Source organism: Fragaria vesca, linkage group LG5, assembly GCF_000184155.1.
Source record: "Fragaria vesca subsp. vesca linkage group LG5, FraVesHawaii_1.0, whole genome shotgun sequence".
Classification (NCBI taxonomy): Eukaryota; Viridiplantae; Streptophyta; class Magnoliopsida; order Rosales; family Rosaceae; genus Fragaria; species Fragaria vesca.
In genome coordinates, this window is record NC_020495.1 from 7,769,604 (window position 1) to 7,783,536 (window position 13,933).

The 13,933-nt window shown below is 40.0% G+C and overlaps 3 protein-coding genes across 3 annotated transcripts; 2 read left to right on the forward strand and 1 right to left on the reverse strand.

Annotated features, from left to right (window-relative positions):
- Window positions 1-158: 158 nt before the first annotated feature.
- On the forward strand, window positions 159-7,011 carry LOC101301590. Its single transcript, XM_004301074.1, has 7 exons — window positions 159-2,731; window positions 2,908-3,029; window positions 3,373-5,328; window positions 5,445-5,493; window positions 5,584-5,837; window positions 5,984-6,088; window positions 6,251-7,011. The coding sequence occupies exons 1-7, from the start codon at window positions 173-175 to the stop codon at window positions 6,483-6,485; spliced, it is 5,280 nt and encodes a 1,759-aa protein (XP_004301122.1). The 5' UTR covers window positions 159-172; the 3' UTR covers window positions 6,486-7,011.
- A 1,456-nt stretch (window positions 7,012-8,467) lies between these two features.
- LOC101290862 lies at window positions 8,468-11,320 on the reverse strand. The gene is made up of 8 exons (XM_004299263.1): window positions 11,067-11,320; window positions 10,881-10,965; window positions 10,418-10,459; window positions 9,768-9,936; window positions 9,297-9,349; window positions 8,970-9,191; window positions 8,827-8,873; window positions 8,468-8,686 (listed from the first exon to the last, which is right to left on the reverse strand). Exons 1-8 carry the CDS (start codon window positions 11,300-11,302, stop codon window positions 8,632-8,634), a joined length of 909 nt encoding a protein of 302 aa, XP_004299311.1. The 5' UTR covers window positions 11,303-11,320; the 3' UTR covers window positions 8,468-8,631.
- Window positions 11,321-11,558: 238 nt separating this feature from the next.
- On the forward strand, window positions 11,559-13,933 carry LOC101291145 (protein Asterix-like). Its single transcript, XM_004299264.1, has 4 exons — window positions 11,559-11,767; window positions 11,857-11,957; window positions 12,093-13,462; window positions 13,627-13,933. Exons 1-3 carry the CDS (start codon window positions 11,624-11,626, stop codon window positions 12,166-12,168), a joined length of 321 nt encoding a protein of 106 aa, XP_004299312.1. The 5' UTR covers window positions 11,559-11,623; the 3' UTR covers window positions 12,169-13,462; window positions 13,627-13,933.

The window sequence follows — 13,933 nt, forward strand, 5'->3', positions numbered from 1 at the left end:
TGGGGGGGGTGGGGTGGTGGGGTGGGGGTCTATCCTTCTGTATTAGATTAGGATTTTTAATAATGTTGTTTGAGATGCCATTTTTGTTGCTAAACATCTCTCTTTTTTAGTAGCAGATTCTGAGAGAGGACATGGGAGTCCGTCTTTGCATGTGCCTCATAGTTTGAATTTTATGCAATCAAATCTGAGACCGGAGTTTGGCAGAGTTCAGTCTCAAAGTCAACAGCCAACTGCAAATGGCTATATGCATGGGCATCAGATGTTCCAGACAAGGCAGAATGAAGCTAACTTTTTGGGAGCGGATACAGAGTCTGATAAACAAATTCTAACATCTAGAGGATTGTCTACACCTGAATCACGAGGAAGTGGTCCTGAACATGCTAAAAAGAATTCGGCGAGATTGGAAACTTCAGAATCTCCAGTTGGTTTTGATTTTTTTGGTGGTCAACAGCAAATGAGTGGTCAGCATCTAAGTATGATGCAGTCTTTGCCAAGGCAGCAGCAACCACATATTAGTGACATGCAGCTACAAAGACAGGCAATGTTCACACAAATTCAAGAATTTCAAAGGCAGCAACAACTTCAGCAACAACAGCAGGCTTTTGCAAATCAAGCTTCTTCAATTGCAAAACAGGCTGCTGGTAATCACTCACCAGCCCTGATGAATGGTGTCACAATCAACGAGGCATCTAACATTCAATGGCCACCTACTGCTGTGGCAGGTAACACCAACTGGCTGCAGCGTGGTGCATCACCTGTTATGCAGGGGGGATCTAGTGGACATGTATTGTCCCATGAACAAGCTCAGGCATTGCGCTTGATGGGCCTTGTCCCTCAACAGGCTGATCAATCTCTATATGGTGTTCCCATTTCTAGCTCAAGTGGAACACCAGGTTCATATCCTCATTTTCAAATGGATAAACCGGCAATGCAGCAGATTTCGGTCAGTCGTAATTTATCTCCAGGTAATCAGTACGCTGCATTTTTGGGTCCGGTCAGCATGCTAGGTGGATCTCTGCCTTCTAGACAGGATTATCAAGGGAAAAATACCGTTGGGCCTACAGCTGCTCAAAGTATGAACATGCATCAGCTAAATTCCTTACAAAGAAATGAACCCATGGAGGAATTCCAAGGGAGGCAAGAGCTAGTTGGATTGTCAGAACCATCACTGGAGAAAGCTGTCAGGCAGGTTGCACCCTCACAGGGTGTGGCTCTAGATCCAACTGAAGAAAAGATTTTGTTTGGTTCAGATGATAATCTTTGGGATGCTTTTGGTAGGAGCGCCAATGTGGGAATGGGAGGTTCTAGTATGCTGGATGGTGCAGACATTTTTGGTGGACTTTCCTCTGTACAAAGTGGAACTTGGAGTGCTCTTATGCAGTCTGCTGTTGCAGAAACTTCTAGCGTTGATGGAGGTCTACAGGAAGAGTGGTGTGGCCCTAGTTTCCGAAATCCAGAACCTCCAGTTGGGACTCAGCAGCCCTCAATTGTTGGTGATACTAACAAACAACAATCTGGTTGGGCTGGTAACAACTTGCATTCATCCTCTGACTTGAATTCTAGACCCTCCCCTCACTTTGCTGATGCCAATAGGCCCAGTACCAGTGGTAGTTTCTCTAGTATTCAGGGATTCCAGCAATCAGGACCTAAAACTTTGCATGAAAGAGGAGATGTTTTTCAGACTGATTCTTCTCACAGGTTTATTTCACAGAGTCCTGAACAAGCAAGTAAATGGTTGGACCACAACTCTCTACCGCAGCCACCCACAGACGGCAGTCATAACAACTATGGAACTATTAGTCGTTCGTCAGGTAGAGAAATAAATGCAAATAGCATTTCAGGTTCTTGGAACCGTCAAGAAAGAAGTTCTTCACATAATAATGATAACCAGCCAAAGAATATGTCAAATGGTTGGAATTTTACTGAATCTGTGTCAACAGATGGGGGTAATAATCTGAAAAATCATGGGAATCAGATCTTATCACGATCTGCTGAACATGGAGATCTTAAGAGAGGCATGCATGAGGAAATGAGCCGTGCTGCTGGTATGTGGAAGACTGATTCTGCTCCACACTCAAATGTTGAAGTGGTGCATCCAAAATATGGAAGCCCGCAAATCAATAGAGAGGGTTCAAGTATAAACAGTGCTGCTAAATCAAACTCCAGCACTGGAAGAGCTTACCAAGAAAGTCAGCAACATGTTGCAAACCGTCACGATTTCTGGACACCTATTGATTCTTCAGTGAACACTAAAGGAGGAGAGGCTCTGGGAAAAAACCAGCATCATCTGGACAAGAACCACCTGATTTTGGAGTCATCCGGGAACAATTCCTTGGACAAAGGGGTAGTGGAAATGCATGATATGGAGAACAATAATACAAAAGAGAACCCTAGTGAAACTTTTTACCCTAATGCATATCACCATACTTCCATTGGGGGCATGAAGGAAAGTGCTGTCTCAGATGCTGGTGATTCGGATACTTTTCCTGGAAGCAAACAACACTCATCGGGCAATGCTGGTCGCAAGCCTTCTGGAACTCGCAAGTTTCAGTATCATCCGATGGGGGATGTTGGTGTTAAAGTGGAACCTTCTTCTGGAAGAAAACACGTGACACATTCACAGGCTATGTCCCAGCAGGTCTCTCGAGGATTCAAAAGTCATAACCAAGGGAGTTTTGGGCAGTCAAAATTTATGGGTCATACTGATAGAAGTTCTATGGATAATGAAAAGGTGATTATAGGTTTTATTTATTTATTTATTTATTTTTGAGAATGAAGCCAAATTCTTCATTTAAATTCTTGATTAATTTTTTATCTCCTTATTTGTCTTTTATTCTTCCTTTTCAACCCTTGATTAAAAGCATTTTGACATTTTCTTCCAATTTGTTGCATTTAATTGGTGTTCAGGTTTTGGATGAGCCACCTTCAAAAAGCATGCCTCCAGGTTCTGCCCCAAGTACGTCTACTCCATTTGACAGATCTTCTGGTAACAATGACAATACCCCAAACAAGGCTGCACCATTATCAAGGTAATTGAATACTTGATTTTTGCTACCTGCCCATATTTTATATTTGGTATTAGATAAAACTTTCTTACTTCATTTGTTAGGTTGTGTTGTTACCATTTTTCATCGTTATATTCATGAAATGCTGCTCTGGAAGTATATATTCTATAATTCTTTGAGGATATTTTAAGAGTTGCCTATACCTGAAAGAGCCAGTTTCCAGCCTAATTTTATGTCATGGTTTTATTCGGGAACTCATGTGTTTTTTTATATGCTTCTACATACGAGTTGATTGTAGGTCATCTGTGTATCACCTTGTGCTTTCATTCTCTTCAATAGATTGTTTTGACTCTTCAATCCATTGCAGTCAACATATGCTTGAGCTTCTTCACAAGGTGGACCATCCAAGGGAGCATGGTAATGCTACTCACTTCAGCCCTTCTGATCACAATACGTCATCTGAGGTGCCTGAAGTGGAAACTTCTGATGGATCTGTAGGTCACATTCAGAGAAATCAATCAGCTGTCTCTCAAGGTTACGGTTTACAGTTGGCTCCTCCATCTCAACGGATTCCACTTGCAGACCATTCCATGTCTTCTCAGAGTTCCTCACAAGCAGTTCTGGGTTCAGGTGTTTTCCATTCTGATATGGGAGAAAAAGGGCATACATGGTTGGCCTCAACAGCATCTGTTCAGTCCTTGCCATCCTCTCATGAAGCATCCCAAGGGGAATTAAGAAATAGTCTCTCTGGTAGCTCAGGACAAACAGGAAATAAGGCCCTGGGCCCCCAATACCATATGCAGGGAGGTTTTTCTGCATCTTCCGAATATGGTTTTCCTCATTCTAGAAGTCGGCTTGAAAATCAGCACATGACTGCTGCTAGTGACCATGTAACGGCAAGCCAATCCGTTAATATACCTTTTGATAGGCTTGCATTTCGTCCACGACAGTTTGGTGAATCTTTTGAGAGAGCTCAAACCAGTCAATCTCCTCCGACATCAGTGCAAGATAAAACTGAAAGTGCTTCACAGGATAACCTTACTTCTGCGGAGGCATCACATCTGAATATTGCTGACCAGTCCCATTCAAGAGTTGCCGCCCCAAAAGTCCCACAATCAGATACTGAGCCTGCTGGTACATCCGCCCGTCAAGGTGCTGTTTCTAAAGTGTTAAAGAACGTGTGGACCAGCGTTCCATTTCAGCAACCCCTAGTAAGTGCTGAACCTTCCAAGGCTCAACCTCAGTTATTTAAATCCCAATCCCAGCTTCAAACAAATAATCATTTGGTAACAACTTTCCATGGTTCACCAAAGCTCAATGAGCAAGATACCCGGGAAAGAGGGAATGGTTCCTCTGCATTTGGTGTATATAGTTCAAACTTGCAAAGCTCTGGTCCGAAAGAGCAGCCATCCAAACACACCGGGCGACAAGTTTCACTTGAGAACATTCAGACTGCCCAAAAGACCAATGTTTCACAGGGAAAAGAATCCACTGCAAATAATTTATTTGAGGCATCTGCTTCAAACTCTGCCGCTACCCAGAGAGATATTGAAGCTTTTGGCCGTTCTTTAAGGCCAAATAACAGTTCCCATCAAAGTTATTCCTTGCTGAACCAAGCACAGGCTATGAAAATTACGGAGATTGATGGAAGTGATCATGGTGTGGAGAGATTGAGAGGTCCGGATTCTGGTGTGGAGACTCAGCAGGTGAGTCCCCAGGGAGGGCAACATTTATCTTATAATAATACTTTGATTAGAGATTCATCAGGTGATCATACCACAGTTCCTTCCGGAGATTCAAAAATGCTAAGCTTTGCATCCAAACTCGGGGATTCTCGACTTTCAAATGCATCTAGTCAGGATATGTTCTCATTAAGTCGGAAGAATTTTCAGAATTCCTCCAATGGTAGTAATGCATCTTCTCTTAGAGGTGAACAGTCTCAAGTCAGTCCGCAGATGGCGCCGTCCTGGTTTGACCAGTATGGAACCTTTAAAAATGGGAAAATTTTACCGATGCATGATACACTTAGAGCCACTATGAAGTCTATGGAGCAACCTTTCATTGCTGGAAAACCGGTTGATCTACATGCTCGTGAACAGATGGAGAAACCCATTGCTACTTCCAATGCTAGTACTATCCCACAGAGTTCAGCTCTGAAACCTATTTCGAGTGAGCAATTAACATCCCCGCATTTACTGCGTCCTGATGCAACTGATGAAAGTTTAACTATTGAGAGACCAAAGAAGCGTAAAAGTGCTACATCTGAACTTTCATCATGGCATGGAGAGCTGAGCAAGGTTTCCCGAAGGCTTCTAAACATGAGGTGGTTTGCAGGACACTTGATGCATATTAGAGCTCGATTTGTTTTTGTTTTTGATAAAAAATAAATTGGCTTTCCGTTAGGAACTTTTCTTAAAATGCAAGGTTTGTTTTTTGCAGAGCGGCAGATGCAGAGTGGGCTCGAGCAACGAACCGACTGACTGAGAAGGTTTGCCTCTACTTCGGTCACGTTCTCAAAATTAATCTTTGATATCCTGTAGTTCTTTTGGAGAACTAATTGCTTCATGTTTGTTGACAGGTGGAAGATGAAAGTGAAATGATTGAAGATGGACCACCAATGTTTAGGTCCAAAAAGAGGCTTATCTTGACGACACAGCTTGTGCAACAATTGCTGCGGCCTCCTCCTTCAGCAGTTCTCTCAGCAGATCCAAGCACTTCCTTTGAGAGTGTAACGTATTTTGCTTCTAGACTATCACTAGGTGATGCCTGCAGTGCAATCTCATGCTCTAGAAAGGATATTCCAACCCCATTACCTCCTGACCTTGCAAACCAGTAAGAGTTGTTTAGAAATTGTTTTTTATTTTTTATTTATTTATTTATTTTTTATCCCTTCACAGTAAGCAAATGTAATGATGGTTTATTGCTTTGGTAATTGTCAGTGCATACTAATGCTAAGTCTTTCAAAATATGATTTCTAGTTTGCCTGAGAAGCTTAAAACACCTGAGAGAGTTCATCTGTACTTCCCAAAAGTTGTGGAAAACTTCGTTGACAAGGCAAGGAAGCTGGAAAATGATCTGTTGAGGTAGCTTTAATGACCTCTTCTTTTATTCAGAATACACTCACTAAATTGCAGCTTGACCATACAATTGAACTTGGATAATAATTAGTTTCATCATTAATTGGTTCCTGTGTGTTTTTTTAATATTCTCACTCTGGTATAATGCTATTCCATCGACTGATGCAGACTGGACAAGAGAACCTCTATCTTAGACTTGAGAGTAGAAAGCCAGGATCTGGAGAAGTTTTCTGTCATCAATCGGTTTGCTAAGTTCCATGGGCGGGCACAAGGTGATGGGGCTGAGACCTCCTCATCATCCGATGCTCCTGCAAATGCTCAAAGAACCTGCCCCCAGAAATATGTTACAGCACTTCCAGTGCCTAGAAATCTGCCAGACAGGGTACAATGTCTTTCACTTTGATCATTAATTGATTATTTTTCCCTCTCGGCCAATTGTCTCTTCAACCCTCTTGAATCTCTGGTACACCTTTCAACTCATTTAATGGGGCATGCTTCACAACAGCAATTACACAAGTGGGGATGTAGGAGGAGAATGAATTCTAGAATGTCCCCTTTAAGTAATGGAGACTTCTAGTTCTTTGCAGTTTAGACCACTGATGTCCTTTTTGAGAAATATAAGATGGTCTCTGTATACTATGAAAGTTTAGAAAGTAACAGCTATGCCCCATCAATTTTTTTTTGGCTCAAGGGGAAGGATAGAACCGCAGACTGGTTACTCCAAATTGTACACTTCTATAATTCAAGTAATCATGTGTGTTCATAATCCTAAGCATGGGAATTCATAATTGAGGTATTAGCTTGCGGGATATGTTAGAAGGGGCTTCATGGTGGTAAGTTCAGGAATTTTCAATCCTGATACAAGAATTGATAATTTATTTTGGATAAAAGCTTTTGCAAGTTGGCTGTAGGAAACTAAGTGATTATGGTCTAACTTCAATAAGTTATTTACAAGTTTTAGAAGTTGTTTGGATTTGAACTCAGTTCTGAAGAAGTTGAAGATGGTTGATTCTCTGTAATGTTAAGGGGCCTGCTTTTTGTAATGTGGAATTGTACTCATTTCTTTTAGGTTCCATCTGAATATGACAATCACTAGGTTGATTATGAGTCTATAGAAGGCATAACATATAGCCTAGTCCAGTACGCTGCATTATTTTTCAGAGTCGAGTATACATGATGTTTCTGCAACACCTTGTGATCAGTGGGTAATAGGACAGTAGGAGTCTGTACACAAGGTTCCTTTGTTTATATGTTAGCTTTTAATATATGATAGTGTATACAGTACATGCAGTTCTCTTTTTGTACTTTAATGGTTGTCAAGCTGGCTTCATTTCACCATTATGGTTCTTTTTCAATAATTTTGCACAGTAGACTTCGGAAAATTAAGTCTTTTTTTGTTTATGCGCATCATTTTGAGAATAATGCAGGCAATAATACATTTTGTATAGCCTTCTCGTTTCCAGTCTTGTTCTAGTAGTTTAGTGTTACAAATTTGCTATTGTACAATGTTTATGTTGGAAAAGGCCTCTGGAGGAAACGGTCTGTGTGGAAGGAGGATCGTTGAGATTCTTATGAGGCCTATATGCTACTATAGTCATGGAAGTTGATTTTCAGTTTATACCCGTCTCTAGCCGACTGAATAAAGTTGATGAACTCATTTAGGGTTTTTGAAGCCTTTTTAAGTGAACATATGGCTGAAAAGTTTTACAGAGCGACTTCTTTGGCTCTGAAGTATGGTTTTCCAGATGTGGGGCTGGTAATGACTTGCACATCTCAGTTAATATCATGTACTATAAGTCTATAACTAATTCATAATGCTGATTTGCATTTCTTTTGGAGAATAATAATCAAAACTGCAAAATATAAATGTAAAATATTGTATGTTCTAACTACTAAGTGCTAACATTCGACTAAAAGCTTCATGTTTTGTATTCCTTATCCCATTGAAGACCAATATGATTGAAAATTCATAAAAGCTTCTTAGTAATCAGGGTTGCTTGAGAACATTTTTGATCCGACTCCGTAAGCAGTGTCAGTGGTATTCAAAGCATTGGACCAAAGATAGACAGCAATTTGCTTGAGAGAGATGTATATGTATCCCTTATGATAAATGTTAACCAACATCTTTCTTTTCTTCTCTACATCAAAATGTATTGCTTAAACAAATGGTTAGAAAGTCTAAAATGAGCTCGAGAGAGCACCCACTATGACTCATGTCATGTTGAGATATCTCTGTTACAAATACTTCACTTCATGCACGGGATTTCATCAGCATAGCACGGGAATTCATCAGCATAGTTTGTACCATAAGTCCATAACATAACTGAAGTTACAAATACTTCAAGTTGCACTCCTATTTATCGGCAATGTAGACGCCTAATGCTGTTGTGGCAGGCGATCCAGGTTCTGGGACTCACACAAAGTCCAGCTTCAACTATTTTCAAGCATGTTCACTTCACACTTAACAAGCACAAGACACCATACCAGTATCAGATCTTCAGCCTATCAGAAAAATAAGCACTCTTGTCAACGACTCTTCCAGTGTCTCCTCAAGCAAGTTTACAATGTATTTCCTCCCCAACTTCAGCAAAAATTTCGTCCACCCTATCAGGAAAAGAGAAGAAATAAATGAAACCTTTAGGCACGAAGTCTTACTTACCAGACAAAGAGACATGACTTAACATGTTTATCAATTACTGAAATCAATATTCTCATAATGGGATACAAACCCACTTCATTCTCACCTGTGAGAATCTATGTTAACCTCTACGAGCCATGTTGTTAGATAAACCTGCAATCATGAAAATGTTGAGGTAATGAAATTGATGAGCATAGTACATGCATACAATTGTCTATTCTACTTTCTAAACAACAATGAAATTCATGCCTGTAAAACATCATGATCTGGCTGCTGGTTACGTCGAATAGCCGGCTTATCAGATTTCTGACCATGCAACCTTGGATAGACTGGTTCACAAGTTTCCTCAGACAATAAGTTGCACATACTCAAATCACCAAATTCTTCTGGATAAAGCTCTTCAGACCAATGCAAAATGTTAGCCGGTGAAACTTTGGAACCAACTGACAGTAATTCCACCACAAGCAAACGCTGCAGAGACCAAAAGCACCAACAAGTGTAAAGAAACAAACAAGATACACATAAGGAAGATGCTAGATAAATATAAACTTTGCACCCACAGACACAATAATTTACCTTCACATTTAGCTCCAACATAAGCATATGAACAAGCTCCTCTGCCACTTTCTCTGATATAATTCAAAGATAAGAAACTGTTAGAGAAAAATAATCCAAATAATGTGGAACTAATAATAGGTTTAAGACAGACATTTTCTACTTAAACCTCAATCTTATGACAACTGACATATTGTTGGCATTTTCAGCAGCATGCAATTCAAAGGGAAACACATATAGTCATAGACCCACTTATATATCTCTTATCGAATTAGTATCACCGCTTTTTCCATCCATATAGGATGCTCTCATTTTGGTTAAATACAGTTCATAAATTTTTCTACTATGCTCGTACAGGTAACCATTTCCATGATTGAACAAAACCCCACAAATCCATCATAGTAATATGTGATTGTTGATTGTCCATCTAGGCAGAATCAATCAGTTACTATAATAAAAATGCATTGCAGAAAATGTATATTGTAGATGTACCAAAGCAAGAGATCGACCAAAATGTGAAGACTGGAATCCCACCACCATCTCCAGGATCATTATTATGTTCTGAATAGCCAGAAAATTGTAAAAGTGGACTATTGCTTGACCCTTTGACGAAACATCTCATGGATCTACTAGTTTTAACCATGTTAGTTACAATGGAGACCTGTAGAAAACATGAAGAAATGAAGTAAATAAAAATACCAACTGATCTAGTAAATAAGAAAAATTCCCATACTATCATTCTATACAAATATGCACCACACATGTATAGATCCGAACTATTACCTTCAATGCATGTTCATATAACTACTTAGAATCTCTAATTTTATCAAGAGAAGAAAAATACAGTAACAAGTAAATTTTCTAGTTGCAGCTCGTTTCTAGTTCCTTATCTTTGGTGGTGGTGGAGAAGTCCAACACCATATAGTTCTATTTGTTGAAAAAGCGGACACATTTCAACTATATCAATATCCTACTTGAAGCAGCACTTGATAATATTACCTAACACAGAGCATGAGTCTTCTCTCAATTTCCTGACCATATCCAACTTTATTAACCAAAGAGATCAAACAAATGGAAAAGGACGTGTTCCACATTCCAAAAGAACTCGAAAAGCACAAACAGAAGCTGGTAAGAGCATGTACCATGTCCTTGTACGAGGATAAAAGCTTGCGCCGATGAAGTTCCTGAAACACAATACAGCCAAAAAAAGTAGATTAACAAGAATTAGCAAAGGCAATATAGGAATTCACCATGATTACGGCAATACAGTGTCATGAACTCACGCAAGGTTGATTAATCCATGAACTCATGCAAACTCTTCCACACACTTTTATTTCATATATTCACTTCCAAAACCTTGATTTTCCACTCCCATTTCGCACTCCAGACTAGTTGCCTATTTTTCGATTAATTATCATAAGACGTTACAACTCTCAATGGCTTTTGAAGCTTCATGATACACTCATTTACGCTTAAAACGATGACATAAGCGTAAAATTCTTATTCGCATCAAAATATTTCCATATGACAAAAGTGACAATCAAGAGCTTAAATATGAGTAAAGAAATAAAACCCAAGTTAAAAAAAAAATAAAAAAATTATTACCTTCTGTTTATGTAACTTCTGAGAAGCCTTCTTTACTATTTCCGGCATGTCACTGAGAACCCCCAACTCTCTCGAACCCATGTACCTGATACAATCACCATTTCAAAACCACCACAACTCCAACTCCAAGAAAGAAAAGAAAAAAAAAAAAAATACTAAAGCCATGTTTTTTGGGAGTTGTATTACTTGATGGAGAGGTAGGCGTTTACGAGCGACGTGGCGTTTGCTCGTCCGTTAGAAGAAGCAGCCTCCCATTCTCGTCGCAAAGAAGCTAACTTGGACCACTGGTTTCTCAGGTTGCGCTGCGCAGTGGGCCTCCACAGCCGAGCAGACGACGCCGCTAATGGGCTTTCCGTCGGAGTTTGGGGACTCGGGTCCGTCGATTTCGGAGTGTGAGGAGTTGCTGGGGTTGGAGCTTCCATTGTTGAACTGAAATTTTGGAGGTTGAAGAAGAATAAATATGACACAGTGAAAAATATATATATATATATATATAGATATATTGTATATATATAATTATATAATAAAAACTTCAAAGGAAATCGCTAGGCGGTGGGCTAGGCGGACACTAAGGCCTGCTACGCGGTGGCCCAAAACATATTTGTCGCATAGGCCCGGTAGCCCAAAACATATATACTTTTTAATTTTATATATATTTTCTTTTCGTATTAAGCAGTAGAGACTTCCGAGTTCCAGCTATCTGAAACTGTTTGGATCGAGAGAGGTGGAGTGAGGTCTTAGAGATGTCATCGACGGCAGCGAACGATCCACGTCAGCCGGCGGCGGCGAAGCGCTACGTGCAGACGGCTGTATCTCCGGAGGATCTACCGGTGGATTACTCCGGCTTGATCGCCGTGGTCTTCGGCATCGCCGGCGTCATGTTCCGCGTGCGTGCTCTTATCTCTATCTTGTTGTTTTCCAGTTGCGGTTTGAATGCTAGGGTTTTGATTTGATTGATTGATTGATTGATTTGCAGTATAAGCTGTGCTCGTGGCTGGCGATCATCTTCTGTGCTCAGTCATTGGCGAACATGAAGAGCATTGAAAACGACCTCAAGCAGATCTCCATGGCCATGATGTTAGTACAGTCTTACTTATTTACAAGTTACTGGTGTGAATTTGTGTATGAATTAGTTGTGAATTAATTATGAGATTTTGATGTGGATTGTTAGTTTGCAAATTTGTGATGTGATTTTGTGATTAATGGTTTCAGGTTTGCTATTATGGGATTGGTGACCAACTACTTCGGACCGGCTCGACCAGGTGGACCTCCGAAGACCTCGAATTGATTGGAGCAAAGAGAAGAGATGTAACAGTATGCAGTTTCGTTTAATCTGTTTACAGTTTTAGTTTTATGGTTTCCGAGTTTGGTTTTAAGTTTGGTAATGGACTATCAATTCTATTTTGAGGAAAAATCTGTGTGGTTCTGCAACTGTCTCTTTTATGGCTTTCGATCTCATGCTAACGTTGTTGAAAGTAGTTTTAATCAACTATGCCAAACTAATTGATGAGGAAACTTTGTGTCATTATCATGAATATTGGAGACATATCATTGCTAACTGTTGTTGCAAGTGTTATATGGCTTTTCAGTTTACATCTGTAAGTGCGTTTCTTCCATTATAACAGTCTGTAACCATCCTTTTACTTGTTGGTCCTATGGATAGGGTTTGGTCTAAAGAATCTGAATGACCAAAGGTTCTCATAAGAGATGCATGACTATTGATAATTGTTTAATTATCTTCATGCAAAGCTGATGTTTGAAGGTTGGCATAACCACCTTTTGAAAATGGGTGAATGCTTCTCTATAATATTAATATGAACCCTGAAAATATGTCAATTCTTAATAGAGGGTCTTATATTTTAAAGCTGTGGAGAGGAATGAGATACTTAAACCAGTGGTGCTGGCCTTAGGCCTTGTTCATTGAGCTCATAGTCTCCTCTTCTTCTTCCTTAGTCTCCTTCCCCTCGTTATATCTATACATATATCTGTAGTTCTATATACATGTAACATTATCTGGGCCAAATTCATAACATCCAGTGTGTGGGAGAGATTACAAAAATGGAAGAAGGAAAGATATCCAACTCCAATCCACAAAGTTAGATAAAAAAATGCTATCCATATGCTGCTTGTTTCATACCCTTTACAAGGACATGTTACACCATTCATAAAGTTGGCATACCTAATTGCTGGTCGCGGAGTCATGGTCACATTTGTCATAACAGAGTTTGCACATGCACGTCTGATGGCTGCGGAGCCAGACTTGGATAATGAGAGGAATAAGGTCAGGTACATCGCAGTGCCTGATGGATTGTCAGAAGATGATGCACGGAATGATGAAGGTAAGTTGTTTCAGAGTATATCAAAAGTCATGCCTGGTCATCTGAGAGAAGTCTTAGAGAAGGTCAACATGGAGGGTAATTAGATGACTTGTATCATAGCTGATCCAATGTTTGGGTGGGCTTTGGAGATTGCCGAAATGCTGAAGCTGAAGTTGGCGATCTTCTGGACTTCTGCTCCAGGAGTTTTGGCCTTGATACTTAACATTCCAAAGCTTATTGAGGATGGGATTATTGACGCCAAGGGTAAGACCGTGTTAGTTATGTATACCGTAGAACTAGTTTGTTGTCTTCTAGACAATTTATAAGAAATAGAGAAATGTTTTCTGATGGATAGCTTATGAACAAATTTTATCTGATGATAGTGTTGTTTGATTTATTTTCTGATTTAATTTAAATGAACTGTGTAGGATCTTCAAAAATTGATGGGAAGGTTCAACTGTCCACAGACCTGCCACCACTGACTAGTGCAGACTTTCTGTGGAATTATTCAGGAAAGCAGTCTGGGGAGACCAACTTCCAATATTTCTCTGGCATTCAACGAAACATGAAGCGTTGTGGCTGGCTTCTGTGCAACTGGTTTCATGAGCTTAACCCCCATGTTGCTAATTTAGTCCCAAACATGTTTCCACTTGGCCCATTACTGGCAAATGGAAAACCTGCTGCATACCTTTGGCCAGAGGACTTGACTTGCTTAAGCTGGCTCCACAAACAACC

Excerpts from the sequence above, each read along its gene's own strand:
- LOC101301590 (XM_004301074.1), top strand. The coding sequence starts at position 173 with ATGCAATCAAATCTGAGACCGGAGTTTGGCAGAGTTCAGTCTCAAAGT. Across the intron at positions 2,732-2,907 it reads GTTCTATGGATAATGAAAAG|GTTTTGGATGAGCCACCTTC; the intron begins GTGATTATAGGT and ends ATTGGTGTTCAG. Across the intron at positions 5,838-5,983 it reads CCTCCTGACCTTGCAAACCA|TTTGCCTGAGAAGCTTAAAA; the intron begins GTAAGAGTTGTT and ends TATGATTTCTAG.
- LOC101290862 (XM_004299263.1), bottom strand. The coding sequence starts at position 11,302 with ATGGAAGCTCCAACCCCAGCAACTCCTCACACTCCGAAATCGACGGAC. Across the intron at positions 10,460-10,880 it reads AGAAGTTACATAAACAGAAG|GAACTTCATCGGCGCAAGCT; the intron begins GTAATAATTTTT and ends ATTGTGTTTCAG. Across the intron at positions 9,192-9,296 it reads TGTTGGAGCTAAATGTGAAG|CGTTTGCTTGTGGTGGAATT; the intron begins GTAAATTATTGT and ends TGGTCTCTGCAG.
- LOC101291145 (XM_004299264.1), top strand. The coding sequence starts at position 11,624 with ATGTCATCGACGGCAGCGAACGATCCACGTCAGCCGGCGGCGGCGAAG. Across the intron at positions 11,768-11,856 it reads TCGCCGGCGTCATGTTCCGC|TATAAGCTGTGCTCGTGGCT; the intron begins GTGCGTGCTCTT and ends ATTGATTTGCAG. Across the intron at positions 11,958-12,092 it reads CAGATCTCCATGGCCATGAT|GTTTGCTATTATGGGATTGG; the intron begins GTTAGTACAGTC and ends TAATGGTTTCAG.